General features: G+C 45.8%; 1 protein-coding gene across 1 annotated transcript; it reads right to left on the bottom strand.

The window, feature by feature from the left end:
- Positions 1-631: 631 nt before the first annotated feature.
- Positions 632-9,760, bottom strand: LOC117642630 (2-hydroxyacylsphingosine 1-beta-galactosyltransferase-like). The gene is made up of 7 exons (XM_034381013.1): positions 9,514-9,760; positions 8,674-8,868; positions 6,825-7,067; positions 5,609-5,838; positions 4,222-4,379; positions 2,644-2,863; positions 632-2,151 (listed from the first exon to the last, which is right to left on the bottom strand). The coding sequence occupies exons 1-7, from the start codon at positions 9,745-9,747 to the stop codon at positions 1,866-1,868; spliced, it is 1,566 nt and encodes a 521-aa protein (XP_034236904.1). The 5' UTR covers positions 9,748-9,760; the 3' UTR covers positions 632-1,865.
- Positions 9,761-12,462: the final 2,702 nt, after the last annotated feature.

Raw genomic sequence — 12,462 nt, 5'->3', positions numbered from 1 at the left:
TTGATGGAGTCTGAGTGATACACACTAAATTCTTGTGTACTTTTCTTAAGCATAATTATGCATGCACGGATACTTACGTAAGACTTGTTTATTAAAATGCATCAACATGTACATTTCATGCAGGAAGAAACATTAAATGTTCATAATGATGCACAGTTTTATACCCTCCTGACGTGCGCATGTAAGTATCCGTAGTACCGCAAAAATTCATAATTGTGCATTTACGAAGAAAATGAAGGCGTTGTGGATGCTACGTATTTCGAAAAAATGATTCGTCAGACGAAGCGGATTCTGCTTCCAAAAACGAGGCCTTTCTTCGTAGATGTGACCTTGCCTTTGTCTTTGTTTTCCCCGTAAGAAGCGATGCTTCGGTGACGTTCTCCTGTGCAGTTGAGTTAGTCTGAAAGATTTTCTTCGCTTCGCTGTGTCCAAGTGGCGCTAACCCGGCCGCTGGGACTGATCAGTGCAGTGTCCGTGGAAGTGCTACATCTATTGAGTCTGGGTGTCGGTTCCCTTGAACTCAAGACTGCCCCTTGGCAACGTCCGTTTACTCCAACAATCTGTCCAATTAAGAAAAGACGTTTTACAGTACGATTTTATATGAATTGGTATAGTGGTAGGCAAGGTTTCAACCAAAGAGCTCGAAAACGTTTTGAGAACGACGCTTCAAAAATAAATCGACAATCAGGGCTCATTAATGAGCACACTAACATTTTCATTTGTTTCAGATATTTTATTATCAATTTCGTCTTGACAAATCTGTTAAGCTTCTTAACAGAATTCTATTAATGTGCACAAACAGCGATGAATACTAATAAATGTCAATTGAAGGATGAGAGTGAAGTGAACTTGCGTCTCATTATTACTACTAAATTGCTTACCAACCAGACGTAAGACTCAACAACGACACATGCGTCACAAAATGCGACCCCAAAAATTGTGCCACCTGGTAGCAGTTGCAGCTTCGCGTGCACATATTCCATCATTTTTTGTTTTGCCTTCTATCCACCTGTGACAATCACTCATACGTCAGGCCACTTGAAAGGACTCACCGGGGAAACAAGAGACATCGCCTCAGGCGCGTGCATGTCTCTCACACTGATATCAGTTTCCTAAAGTGATAATGAATCGCTCCGAAATCTTGACGCCAGAGAAAGAGCCTGCACGGCCAAGAGCTGTCCCTAGAACTCTCGCAAGTGCGATTTTTCTTCGTACGAACAAAAAGCGATTCGTTTCTTCATAGAACGAATGAATTTGTCAGTAATGTGATACATTTGTATCTTGGAGTGCAGAGAAACAGCTCAGTATCGACTGCAAAGCATTTCTTAGTAGAAAATTGAGCGTCAAAAACCCAAGCCTTCCGGCAGCACACTAAGCTACTTGAAAGGAATAATTCAGAATTTTGGATCACCCGATGTCAACTCAAATTCGTTTCGTCGTTGGCAACTGCTCTTGAGGTAATACTGCTACAACGTGGCCAGACTTCTCAGCACAGTCAATTCACTGTGAGAAAAAAGTACGGAAAAAGTACGGAACATGTCTGGTCAATAATTTGCCTAGACCGTCCGTACTTGCCAACTACGGAACGTTCCATACTTCTTTTCCGTACCCATTTACATGGGTTCATATGGAGCAAGTACGGAACGTTCCGTACTTTTCTCCGTACCTCCGTACTTTATTTTTCTACACCATTTCCGTACGAAAGTACGGAATTTTTTACAGTGAATACGGCCCATGCGACCTGTACCGTGGCCAGACTAAAGAGTCTGTCCATTTAATGGTGAGGCATTTTTGTCTCACCCAAACTTGGCAAGGCTGTTTAGTTTAGCCACACACTAAATGTTTATGTACCGTGTCTTCGCAGGCTATTGGAGCTTGGTTTTGACCCGCGCAGGTGGCGGGAAGAGCAGGGCGATGAAGCTGGTGACGACGCGGTTGAGCAGCCAGAGGCCGAGGCCAGCGGCCAGCAGGAAGGCGCCCAAGACATCCAGCATGTAGAGCTCGTACCAACGCAGCAGCAGGCCCGGCGAGCGCAGGTTCGGGGCGCCGCCGGTGCGGGCGGCGTACTCCATCCACCACACTGCGCGCTCGAGGGGCGTCTCCTTCTGGTCGCGCAGCGCCTGCCGAACCTTCTTCATGTTGTCGCGGTACCTGCCGAACACGAAGAAGGCCGTGAGCATGGCACAGGGCTCCGGCGGCGCCGAAATACACTGCGAAAACAACGGCACAAATACTCAAGGCATCAACCGGCCTTAGGGTACGATTTACGCCCCAGAGCGGCGTGAATCTGCCAAGGCCTTAGGCAGGGGCGTGAACAAGAGGAAAAAATAACTCTAGCGAAATTTGTACACCGAAATTCATCAAACATTTAAAATTCACGAAAAATCAATAAAATTCATCGATATTCAGCTGAAATTCATCCAAACTTGACTGAAATTCATCCAAATTTGACTGAAATTCATCGAGAAATGACATTCGTTAGATTTGAACACCGAAATTCAGTGATTTTACCTTGGGCGTGAACAAATATGGGACCTCTAGGCAAAATGTTAACACCTTTCAAAAGAAATTGGCAGTCTCTGAAGAAGTTTCATTGAGCGAACACTCTCTTGGCGAGCTAATTTTGAGAGTAAGTATACTTACCTGGGGTTGTTGGCGACGTCCGACACCGTCTCGAAGAAGCTGTCCTCCGTGATGTCCTGGTAGTGCACGCGCCGCCCGATGCCGATCTTCTCGATCTTGTGCGAGTAGCCGATCTGGTCGGCGAAGAAGGGCACGCCCACGATGGGCACGCCGTGGAAGCTCGCCTCCTGGGTGCTCAGCCCGCCGTTGTGCGACACGAAGCACCGGATGTTGGGGTGGCCTGCACAGATAAATTCCTAACTAAGAACTGCACTGCCAAAAAATACCACAACAAAGATACACAAATTACTGGCAAATTTTTTATCAGGAATTTATTGTACTTTCAAAGTACAACAGTTGCTGTACAAAGTACAAGGTAACCGGCATGACGAGTGCTGGGCAGTCCAGGCCTCGTTGCGCTTTGTACAATTCTCGTTGTGCTTTATACAATCCCTTTTGTACTTTTATGGTTCAGTTCTTGTTGTTCTTTTGTTGTACTATTCACACTTTTTCTTGCAGTGTGCTCGTTGTAATACAAAGAAAGCGGAGGCTGCAGCATACGAAGGAAAAAGTTCGTAACCCAATTTGTTTGTAATACAAAGAAAAAATCCTTCGCAGGCTGCGAAGAAGTTCTAAGTAGGCTACAAAGAATTTTTCCTTTGTATTACAAACAAGATCCTTTGTATTACAAACGATTTCCTTCGTAGGCTGCGAAGCCTCCGTTTTCTTTGTATTACGATGAGCAGTTCTTTGTAGGGTTAGTGTGCACTGGTAAAACTGGAGCGTAGTTGTATGCTTCATTCAAGCATACAACTACGCTTGAAGACTTTACGCTTCACGTCAAGCGTAGAGAAGAAATCCTCCCATGCATTTAGATAGGCGGGAGAGGGGCAAAATGGAGAACTACGCTTGAAGCCGAGCGTAGTTCTACTACGCTCGAAGAAAGGCGTAAAAGTACGCTTGAGTTCTACCAGTGTGTGGGGGCACACCTGTCATTTGTATCCGCACACTCTCAGATTCGTACTGAGTTTTTGATTCATGGCGTGTTGACGATTGTGCGCCTGAATAAGCTTATTAACACAGTTTTATTTTTTTTTAAATTAGAACGCATTACAAAACTGTGTACTTAGTACACACTTACAAATGCATGCTTGCAATGCAAGTACATACTTACAAATGCCATTGCTTGGCATGGAGTTTACGGCACCTAGCATGCGTTTGTACGTGTGTCATAGGTGCGTGTACTTGCAAGCATTGGTTTTTTGTAAGTGAGTACGAAGTGGACAGTCAGGTTTGTAGTGCATTAATATCAATTTCGTTCTGACAGATCTGTTAAGCCCCTTAACGAAATTCCACTAATGCCCTGAAACGTCAATGAACATTAATAAATTGTCGATTGGAGGATGAGAGTGTATTCACTTCGCTGCAAGGCAAAAAGGGCACACCTACAACTTCTTGGCATTTTCATCCCGATTACAAACGAAAATCTTACCAATACGCGCAAACATCAATGGCGAACTGGCAAAATGCCTACAGAAGGTTAGCGAGTTGGGGTAAACTAGAAATGGGCTGAAACAAACGAGTGGAGGGGCGGCCTACCTAGGATGTCGTTCTGGGGCAGCCACTTGGCCACCTTGACGTTGGGCGGCAGCTTGTCCAGGATGTCATCCGTCTCGTACTTCCAGAGCACGCGCTGCTTGAGGCGCCCGAACGCACGCAGCATGGCGTCGCGCCGGTCCTTGCGGAGCTTGGAGGACCTGGAGGAGGAAGCAAACACCATATGCATCAGGAAGGCAAATTCAGTTACAAGCTTGAGACTTATTTTTCAGGTATTGCAACAAATCCAAAAGGTCAGGCCTCTCGCCGCGCTTTAGCACAAACCATAGTAAGAACCGTGGTAAAAGAAACTAAGTATTTTGAGCGTACATAAGCTTACAATGAAAATACGCCGAGAAAGAAAAAGTCTTGATCAAAACCCAATTTTGGGTGAGGTATGTTGTATCACCCAAATTTGGGTGAGGATCATATTCTCACCCAAATTTGGGTGATAACGAGTGTATCAGCTACCTTTATGGGTGAGTAGTTCTCTCAACCAATTTTAGGCGATAGAGAACCTGATCCAAAATTTTAGTAGATGGCTATTTCATTTCCGGTGTACTACGTAATTAAGGGGGGACCCTGGTGAAAAAATGACCAAAATTGCCAAAAATAGTATTTTCAAAGTTCATAGTTAAAAATGTGCATAGAAGGTTTCAGATTCAACAGGTTGAACACCATTGAACTATGTGGGTAGTTCCTTCATCGTTTGGAAAGAAATAACATTGAGATCAGTTGTCGTTGGCTTATACGCTCAACTTCACAGCTTTGCTCAGTCGACAAAAAATTTTGTCGTAGAAAGACTTCCTGCGTTCCTGGTTGACACCTACATGAGTCGTCTTGCATGGACTCTATTCATTGATGACTTATCGACAAATTTTAGTGACGGAATCTTGATATCAGCCCTACTTTTTTTAACACGCACCTAAAAGTTTCAAAAAAAGGCAAAAAATTCAATTTTTTTCAATGTTAAAATTTGAAAATTGATATCTCAGGACAGAAAATGAAATTTAAAATTCCATCACTAAAATTTCTTCTATACATCTTAAGGATAACCCAAAAAATTTTTGAAGACTTTCCGTTCCAATGAAAGACGCAGGAAGATTTTTCCCCAACGCTCTAAAAAACACTGAAAAGCCACTTTTCTCAGAGACCGTTCAACATTTTGGGTTGAATTTTGTTTTATGAACTCACCATAATGAACCTAATAATCAAGCAAAGTTTCAACTTTCTGGGATTATTTTAAAGCCTACTTGAAAGTTTCACCAGGGTCCCCCCTTAACGAACTAATTCGTCGTATACAGCAAACTGATAGTTCATGAATTAAGTACGCTCAAAGTACTTGGGAAGGTTTTCGGCGAGCTCTACCCCTAAGAGCGACGTGGCGTACTTGACGTTGGTGCCGAAAGACATGAGGACGAAGCCGTGCGGCGCGTTCCGCTCGTCCACCCAGTCCAGCAGGTCCCTGGGCAAGGGCTGCGGCGGCCTGGCCTGCAGCCCGCCCACCTCCACGACGGCCGGCACCAGGGGCATGCCGCCGTGCAGCGCGGGGCTCGTGTTGACCAGCGACAAGGCCACGTCCTTCTCCAGCTCCTCCAGCGTGGGGGCGCCGGGGAACGTCTGGCGGGCAGTGAGGAGCAGGTAAATCTAGGGCGTAACTTTACGCCCTTCGTGAAGCACACAGTCAGTGCGCCCAAAGCGCACAGCCTGTACGCCTTTACTGTAAAAAAAATTGTAGTCCAGAAACAGGCAAATGAGTGAGAGGGGTGAATCACTCAGCGCTCTGGTGTACACATGAGTTCGGGTACCTTCTATACTCATATATATCATATTTCACATTTTTAAACGTTTTTTTTTGCTTTATTTAGCGGTTAAGACGACACACAACGCCAAATCGTGTAAAAACTGAGCGAATTTTGCTATGTGAGTGCCCTGACTGACTGAGTGAGTACGGGCTAATTTGTACACATGAGTACATGTACTCATGCATTAGTGATTCACCCTACAGAGAAAATTTTGTCGTTCAAAACCATTGACTGTCATCATGAACCAAAGCGAAACAAATGTTGTTGAACCTAGAAAGCGACGTTTTGTCGTAGAGGAACAAAATTCTTGATTTCACTGTTAATGCTGTAGTATGTGTGCGACTAAATAAAAATAAATAAAAATAAATTTTGCAATTGTTACACGGTAAAAACGGTTACCTGGTTCTCCCAGGAAGCCTATGGTAGAGACATAGGTGATTTCCAGGGAGTTCCTGGGAAAACCAGGAACCGTTTTTACCGTGTATCTTTTTCCTTCAAAGGCATAGAGAGATTTTTAGAAATTAGAGGTTGAACCGTGCACGATTAAGATAGCGATCGAAGTACTGAATCAATAACTGTCGGAGACGTTACAATTTTAAATTTTTGAACTTCCAGTACTTAAAGGCGCGGATTCAGGGGCGGGGGAGGTGGACAAGGGTGGGGGGACAGGGGCGTCGCCTACACAACTACGCTGAAGTTCCACCAGTTCGTAATACAGTGCCGGAGAACACTTCGAACACTGTTAAAACACTTCGAATGCATGGGTTGTTGAGCGCGAGCTTCCCTCGAAACGTTTCCCACCTTGGCGAGGTCCCTCTCGATGGCCGGTCGGACGAAGAAGTGGATGTACGCCTTGTAGGCCAGCCACCGGTACAGGTTGTGGGCGCGTTCCGCGAAGGTCATGGGCACGCCGCCGTGCGCGCCCACGCCGCCGTACGGCAGCAGGGACGCCGCGAACGGCGAGCCCATCAGCTGCAGGATGTCCTCCGGCATGTTGAAGGCCGTGAAGGCCACCACCGGCACGCGGCCGATCAGCGTGTTGAGCTGCAGAGCAGAGCAACAAATTTGTACACCAAAATTCATCAAACTTGAAAAATTTACTGAAATTCATTAAAATTTATGAAAATTTGATCAATATTCATCAAAATTTGACTGAAATTCATCGAATTTCGACTGAAATTCTGTAAATTTAGACTAAAATTCTTCGAATTTCGACTGAAGTTTATTGGATTTGTACACTGAAATTCACAGTGATTTCCCCTTGAGGTAGAGCCATGGCAGGGCCGGCACGGAGCGAGGGGGGCGTACACTGTTGTTCAACGAATGACGTCATATTACGCTAACTACAAAACCTAGCTGTCCAATAAATACAAACTAACAAATGCATGCTTAGACCAAGAAGGAAGTAAGGTCAGTCAGTAGCGTTTCAATGTGATTTCAACCCTTGAATGTCGATCCTCGTTCAAAAATATGTGACAAAATTCACATTGACACGAATATCACGTCAATTTTCGTTGAATCACTGAGAATGAAAAAATCATTACCATCACCCTTTCCAATGGGTGATGCAAATTTCTTGCCCAATTAAGGGTGACGAAAAATTCATTTCTCGAAATTTAGAAACAGGCCTCCTCGAGGGGTACCTCACTTCGTCTAGTCAGTGTACACCCCTGACTCCAGTCACTGCCTCGTTTCAGTCTAATCACTGAAAAAGTCGGTCAAACCACGTAAATTTGTCCCAATTTTAGTATTTTTGCAACGCATTTCGTGATATTTTCAATCTAGTCAAAGTGGAAATTGAGTAAAGTCACCAGTCAGTGTACACCTGTTTTCGAAGTGAGGTACCCCTCGGGCCTCCTTTTGGGGCCTTCATTATGACCCCCAGGTGTCGGTTAGGGGTGGCGAAAACACACCTTTTTTCGAAATCACAGAAGTTAGATAGCGCATGTAGTAGCATTTTTTTCTGCTGATTCCGAATATGTACTGGGTTTCAAAAAAGAAGTAAAACTAAGGGCGCTACCAGCCTTTTAAGTTTTTACAAATTCAAATATTTAGCCTTTAATTTCTCTTCTTTTTCAAAACACAGTACATATTCCGAATCGGCAGAGAAAACGTCACAAAGTGCGCCATCTCACTTCTGAGACTTCGAAAGTGTGTTTTTGACCACCCCTTCTGTCCGTGACCCACATTCACTGTGGCAAAAAGGTACGGAAAATCCTGTTAATTTTTTTGCCAGGATTCTCCGTAGCCCTCTTATCAATATTCTCCGTAGGCTCTTACAGTATTCTCCGTAGGGCCGCACATTATTCTCTGTAAATCCGCACAGTCTTCTCCGTAGGACCTCGAAGACTGTATAGTCCTACGGAGATCACTGTGCGGTCCTACGGAGAATACTGTGCGGTCCTACAGAAAATACTGTAAGAGCCTACGGAGAATATTGATAAGGGGCCTACGGAGAATTACCACAAGCTGTTTACAGGATTTTCCGTAGCTTTTTGCCACAGTGTTGAAGCGATGATTTTCTGGCTGCCCCAAATCAAGTCACCCCTCACTTGTCAGCCAAAATCGGGCGTCACCCAGTGAAAGGGCAATGGTAAAGACTCTTTCATTATCAGTGTATATAACAGTGTGCGAGAACCAACGAGCCTACCCCGATGAAGGTCTCCTGCAGGGCGTAGTCGACGACGAACAGGTCGAACTTGGGCTTGTCCTCTCGCAGGTGGCGCGTCAGGTCAGCGAAGGCTTGCGACTCGAGGGCGGCCCGCGTCGACTCGCAGGTGAAGCCGTAGATGAAGGCGATCTCCCCCCACGTGTCCAGCACGTTGGTCACCTCCAGGTCAATGCCCTGCGGCGTCAGGAACAACGTCAGTGGACAACATTCGGACAAAACCTATGGCAAGCGCCAGGAGGCGCCAACTCTCAGAAAACTCTGAATAACAGTGTAGGAACGGAAAAATCAGAGTTTCCCAGGAGCAACTCCAAAAAATTTGATTTAAGTTCATCTGAAACTCAATGTGGGATTCAAAAACTTTTGACGCTGAAATTCAAAGATATTTTCCCTTGACCTTCCGACACTCCAATGTGGGCCAGAAGAGCAATGCACTGAGATTCCAAACGCTATGAATATAGCACGTACGGTGCAATGCATAGAGATATTGCACCGTACGTACAATGCCATAGCCATATTGCACCGTAATTACGTGCAACGCGTCCAGAAAATGCCCTTTGCTAATGCATGGGAATGGGAAGGCATTGCACTCTATGCGGCTATATTCATAGCTTTTGGATTCGCAGCGATGGAGGCGGCACGAATTCTAAACGCGTTTTGATCTCCAAAGTCGACAAACAGGACTCGAACCAAACGTATGACCCCACCAATCAATGCCTCTCCCGAGAGGAATTCATTGGTGGGATCACAGTTCAGCTCGAGTCCCATTTAGCGACTCTGGAGCTCAAAACGCGTCTTCTGGCAAATACACAGCGGCCTCACGTGCTCCTCGCTGTAGGTGGGCGCCGTGATGACGAAGCTGGTCCTGTTGGGGTGCGCGGCGGCGGGCGCCAGGATGACGAGCTCGGTGACGCGGTGGCCCCTGCCCAGCAGGCCCGAGGCCAGCGCGTGCGTCCAGATGGAGTGGCTGGGCGACGACATGGTGCTCACCAGCAGCACGTTGAGGGACGCGGCGGCCGGCACCAGCAGCGCCGCCAGCAGCAGCGAGGCCGCCATCACAATGCCACGAATTTTTATTACCGGTACTGAAAATTTCACATGTGCTCGAAACCTTACCAAGTATTTTTAGCACATGCAAGATACAAACTATTTTTGTTGGATGAAGTTGAATATGATTTGATATAACAGCGAATAAATGTATACGACGAAATAGTGTGTACACACCAAATGACATGCGACTTGTTTCGTGGTACGAATGCACATCGGACAGTGATCCAATTATGTTCGCCCCTGGCAACACATCGAGGGGTCCTATTCAAAAGATCTTATCTGGGCGTTCCCCCCAAGACAATCTTATCTTAAACGCCTGCAAATTTCACTCATTTTGATCAGTCAGAATAAATACGACGGTAAGCGAAACATATTTCTACATGCACTTTTGGTTTCTTTGATCTTCCATCTTTAGATTTTCTTGAAAATACTCACAAATCATATTGATATGTAGCTGTATCAAATGATCAAACTATGTGAAATTCACCCGCGTTTAAGATAAGATTGTCTTGGGGGGAACGCCCAGATAAGATCTTTTGAATAGGACCCCTCGACATTTCGTCCAACGCGTACACCCTCAGCACGTTACTGACTTTTTCCTCATTGATTACGTATTCGTATAAACGGCAATAATACTTAGTATTTTCTAAATTTGACTAATTTCCTTTGTAAAATTATGTACAAAACAAAATTATCAGTACGTTATTTAATATTTCCTAAGTAGTTCTTTAAAAAAGGAAAAGTACGTATTATGATTGCACAAATTACTTGCATAAGTATTGACATGTTTAATTTTTGTACGTACGACAGCCCACACGACTTTGCGTATATACTCGGAATTTGCATAATAATATGCGGGAAAATGCATAACTTAATGCAAATTCGAGCACAATTCCATGCCACAGTACACACCTGTTTGAAATTATGCAACACCACGCACAAAATTTTTCCTTAACATTAAGCGTGTGCTTTGCCCCTCTCTCGAGCCGGCCCTGCATCCGCCACTGGGAGGAGTGGCGTGCCGTGAGAGGCTGCTCGCGTGCGGCGAGGCCGACAGTGCACTGCTCCGTGACGTCATAGTTTGAGGTCACATTTCCTTTAGTCATTCTGGATAACCGCCCGCAAGATAGAGCATTTCGAGGGGTCCCATTCAAATGATCTTGTCTCACCGTTTCCGGATAAAACATCTTATCTGGTCATCTTATCTTAAACGCAAGCTAATTTCGCTTCGTTTGATCATTTGGGTGAGGCAGCTAAAATGGGCCCACACACACAAAATAACTTATGGACGGATTAAAACTCATGCCCATTACCACACCTCCTAAGGAAACCATCGTAGATCGCTGGGTCGCTAAGTAACAACCTTACTTGCCTGGGAGCCAGGGGACCATCCTAACCAGCCGCGGGGCGCTGAGAAATCATCCTTTAGCACAGACCCAATCGTTAATTCACGGCAAAAACTGTTCCTGGCTTTCCCAGCTAGCCTATAGTGAAGATACAGGGAGTTTGCAGAGTTCCTGAGAAAGCCGCGCTGTTAAAAATCCACTGTAATATTACAACACAATATCCTACAGGAATGTTGTTAAGTTACAACACGTCTGTTTGATGTCTGAACAGGATATCCATCCTATACAGGGTGAGTTTCCTCAATGTGTCAATAATTTGCAGGCAGTTTGGGCATCCCTAGGGGACCATTTTTCGCCAGTGAACTAGTGGGCGCAAACGTCTAGGTATGGAGATAATTGGAGTTTTGTAATTGGATTTTGCGCCTACGAGGTAGGCACCCGGTGCCACTGAGGGCGGCAGGACCTGTCGAGGGGGTGTCGCGGGACTAGCAGTACTCGCGGGAGTGCCACTGACCTCGCGGAAGTATCCGAGGAATCCCGCCACCCTCGCAAAGACAGCCGTGAGATCCACTGTAACGGGGGCCACCATGACAGCCTCTTCAGACCCGCGGCAACCCCTCCCAAAAGACATTTGCAAGGTCCGCCGCACCCCTACGAGACTCGAAGCACCCCTCCTAGACCCGCGACACCCCCACGCGAGGTCCTGCGACCATCAGTGGCTGCGGGTGCCTACCTCGCAGGCGCGAAGGCCAATTACAAAACACCAATTATCTCCGTACTTAGACGTTTGCGCCATGAGCTCATGTTTGCGCCCACTAATTCATTGGTTGAAAATGATCGCCTTGGGGTGCCCAAACTACATACAAATTATTGACACATTGAGAAAACTCACCCTGTAGACAACTCTTTAGTTTTATTACAACTTTCTTGTCTGAAAACAATAATGTAATCGTGACTAAAATCAGTTTTGTTGTCACTCAACAGATTTTCTGTTTACCTGTGCAATCCCAAAACATTGTTGCCAACAAGAATCTTGTTAAGTTGCAACACAATAAGGCCCACACAAATGTGGCCAAGTCAAAAGCGAAGACTCGATGGAAGTGTTGTTTCACAACAATCGATTCATCAGAAAACAGCACAGAGTGCTCCAACATGTTTGTAATTTAACTAGATGTGTTAGGAAAAAAAAAAGTTCCGCCAAGGCAAGCTTAGCAAAGCGGTCTTGCCGTGGACCGGCAGGGGAGGCCGGGCAGAGAGGGGGCAAGAAGGGTGGGGGTGGCTGTGAGGAGTGGGGACTGGCGCGGCGAGGCGGCGAGGCGTGGCGGCGCAGGACGACGACAGACGACGACGACGACGACCAACACGACCATGCAGT

This window comes from Thrips palmi, unplaced genomic scaffold (assembly GCF_012932325.1).
Source record: "Thrips palmi isolate BJ-2018 unplaced genomic scaffold, TpBJ-2018v1 HiC_scaffold_16, whole genome shotgun sequence".
Lineage (NCBI taxonomy): Eukaryota > Metazoa > Arthropoda > Insecta > Thysanoptera > Thripidae > Thrips > Thrips palmi.
Note: the sequence above shows the minus strand (reverse complement) of the source record. Positions and strands in the feature narration are given on the sequence as shown.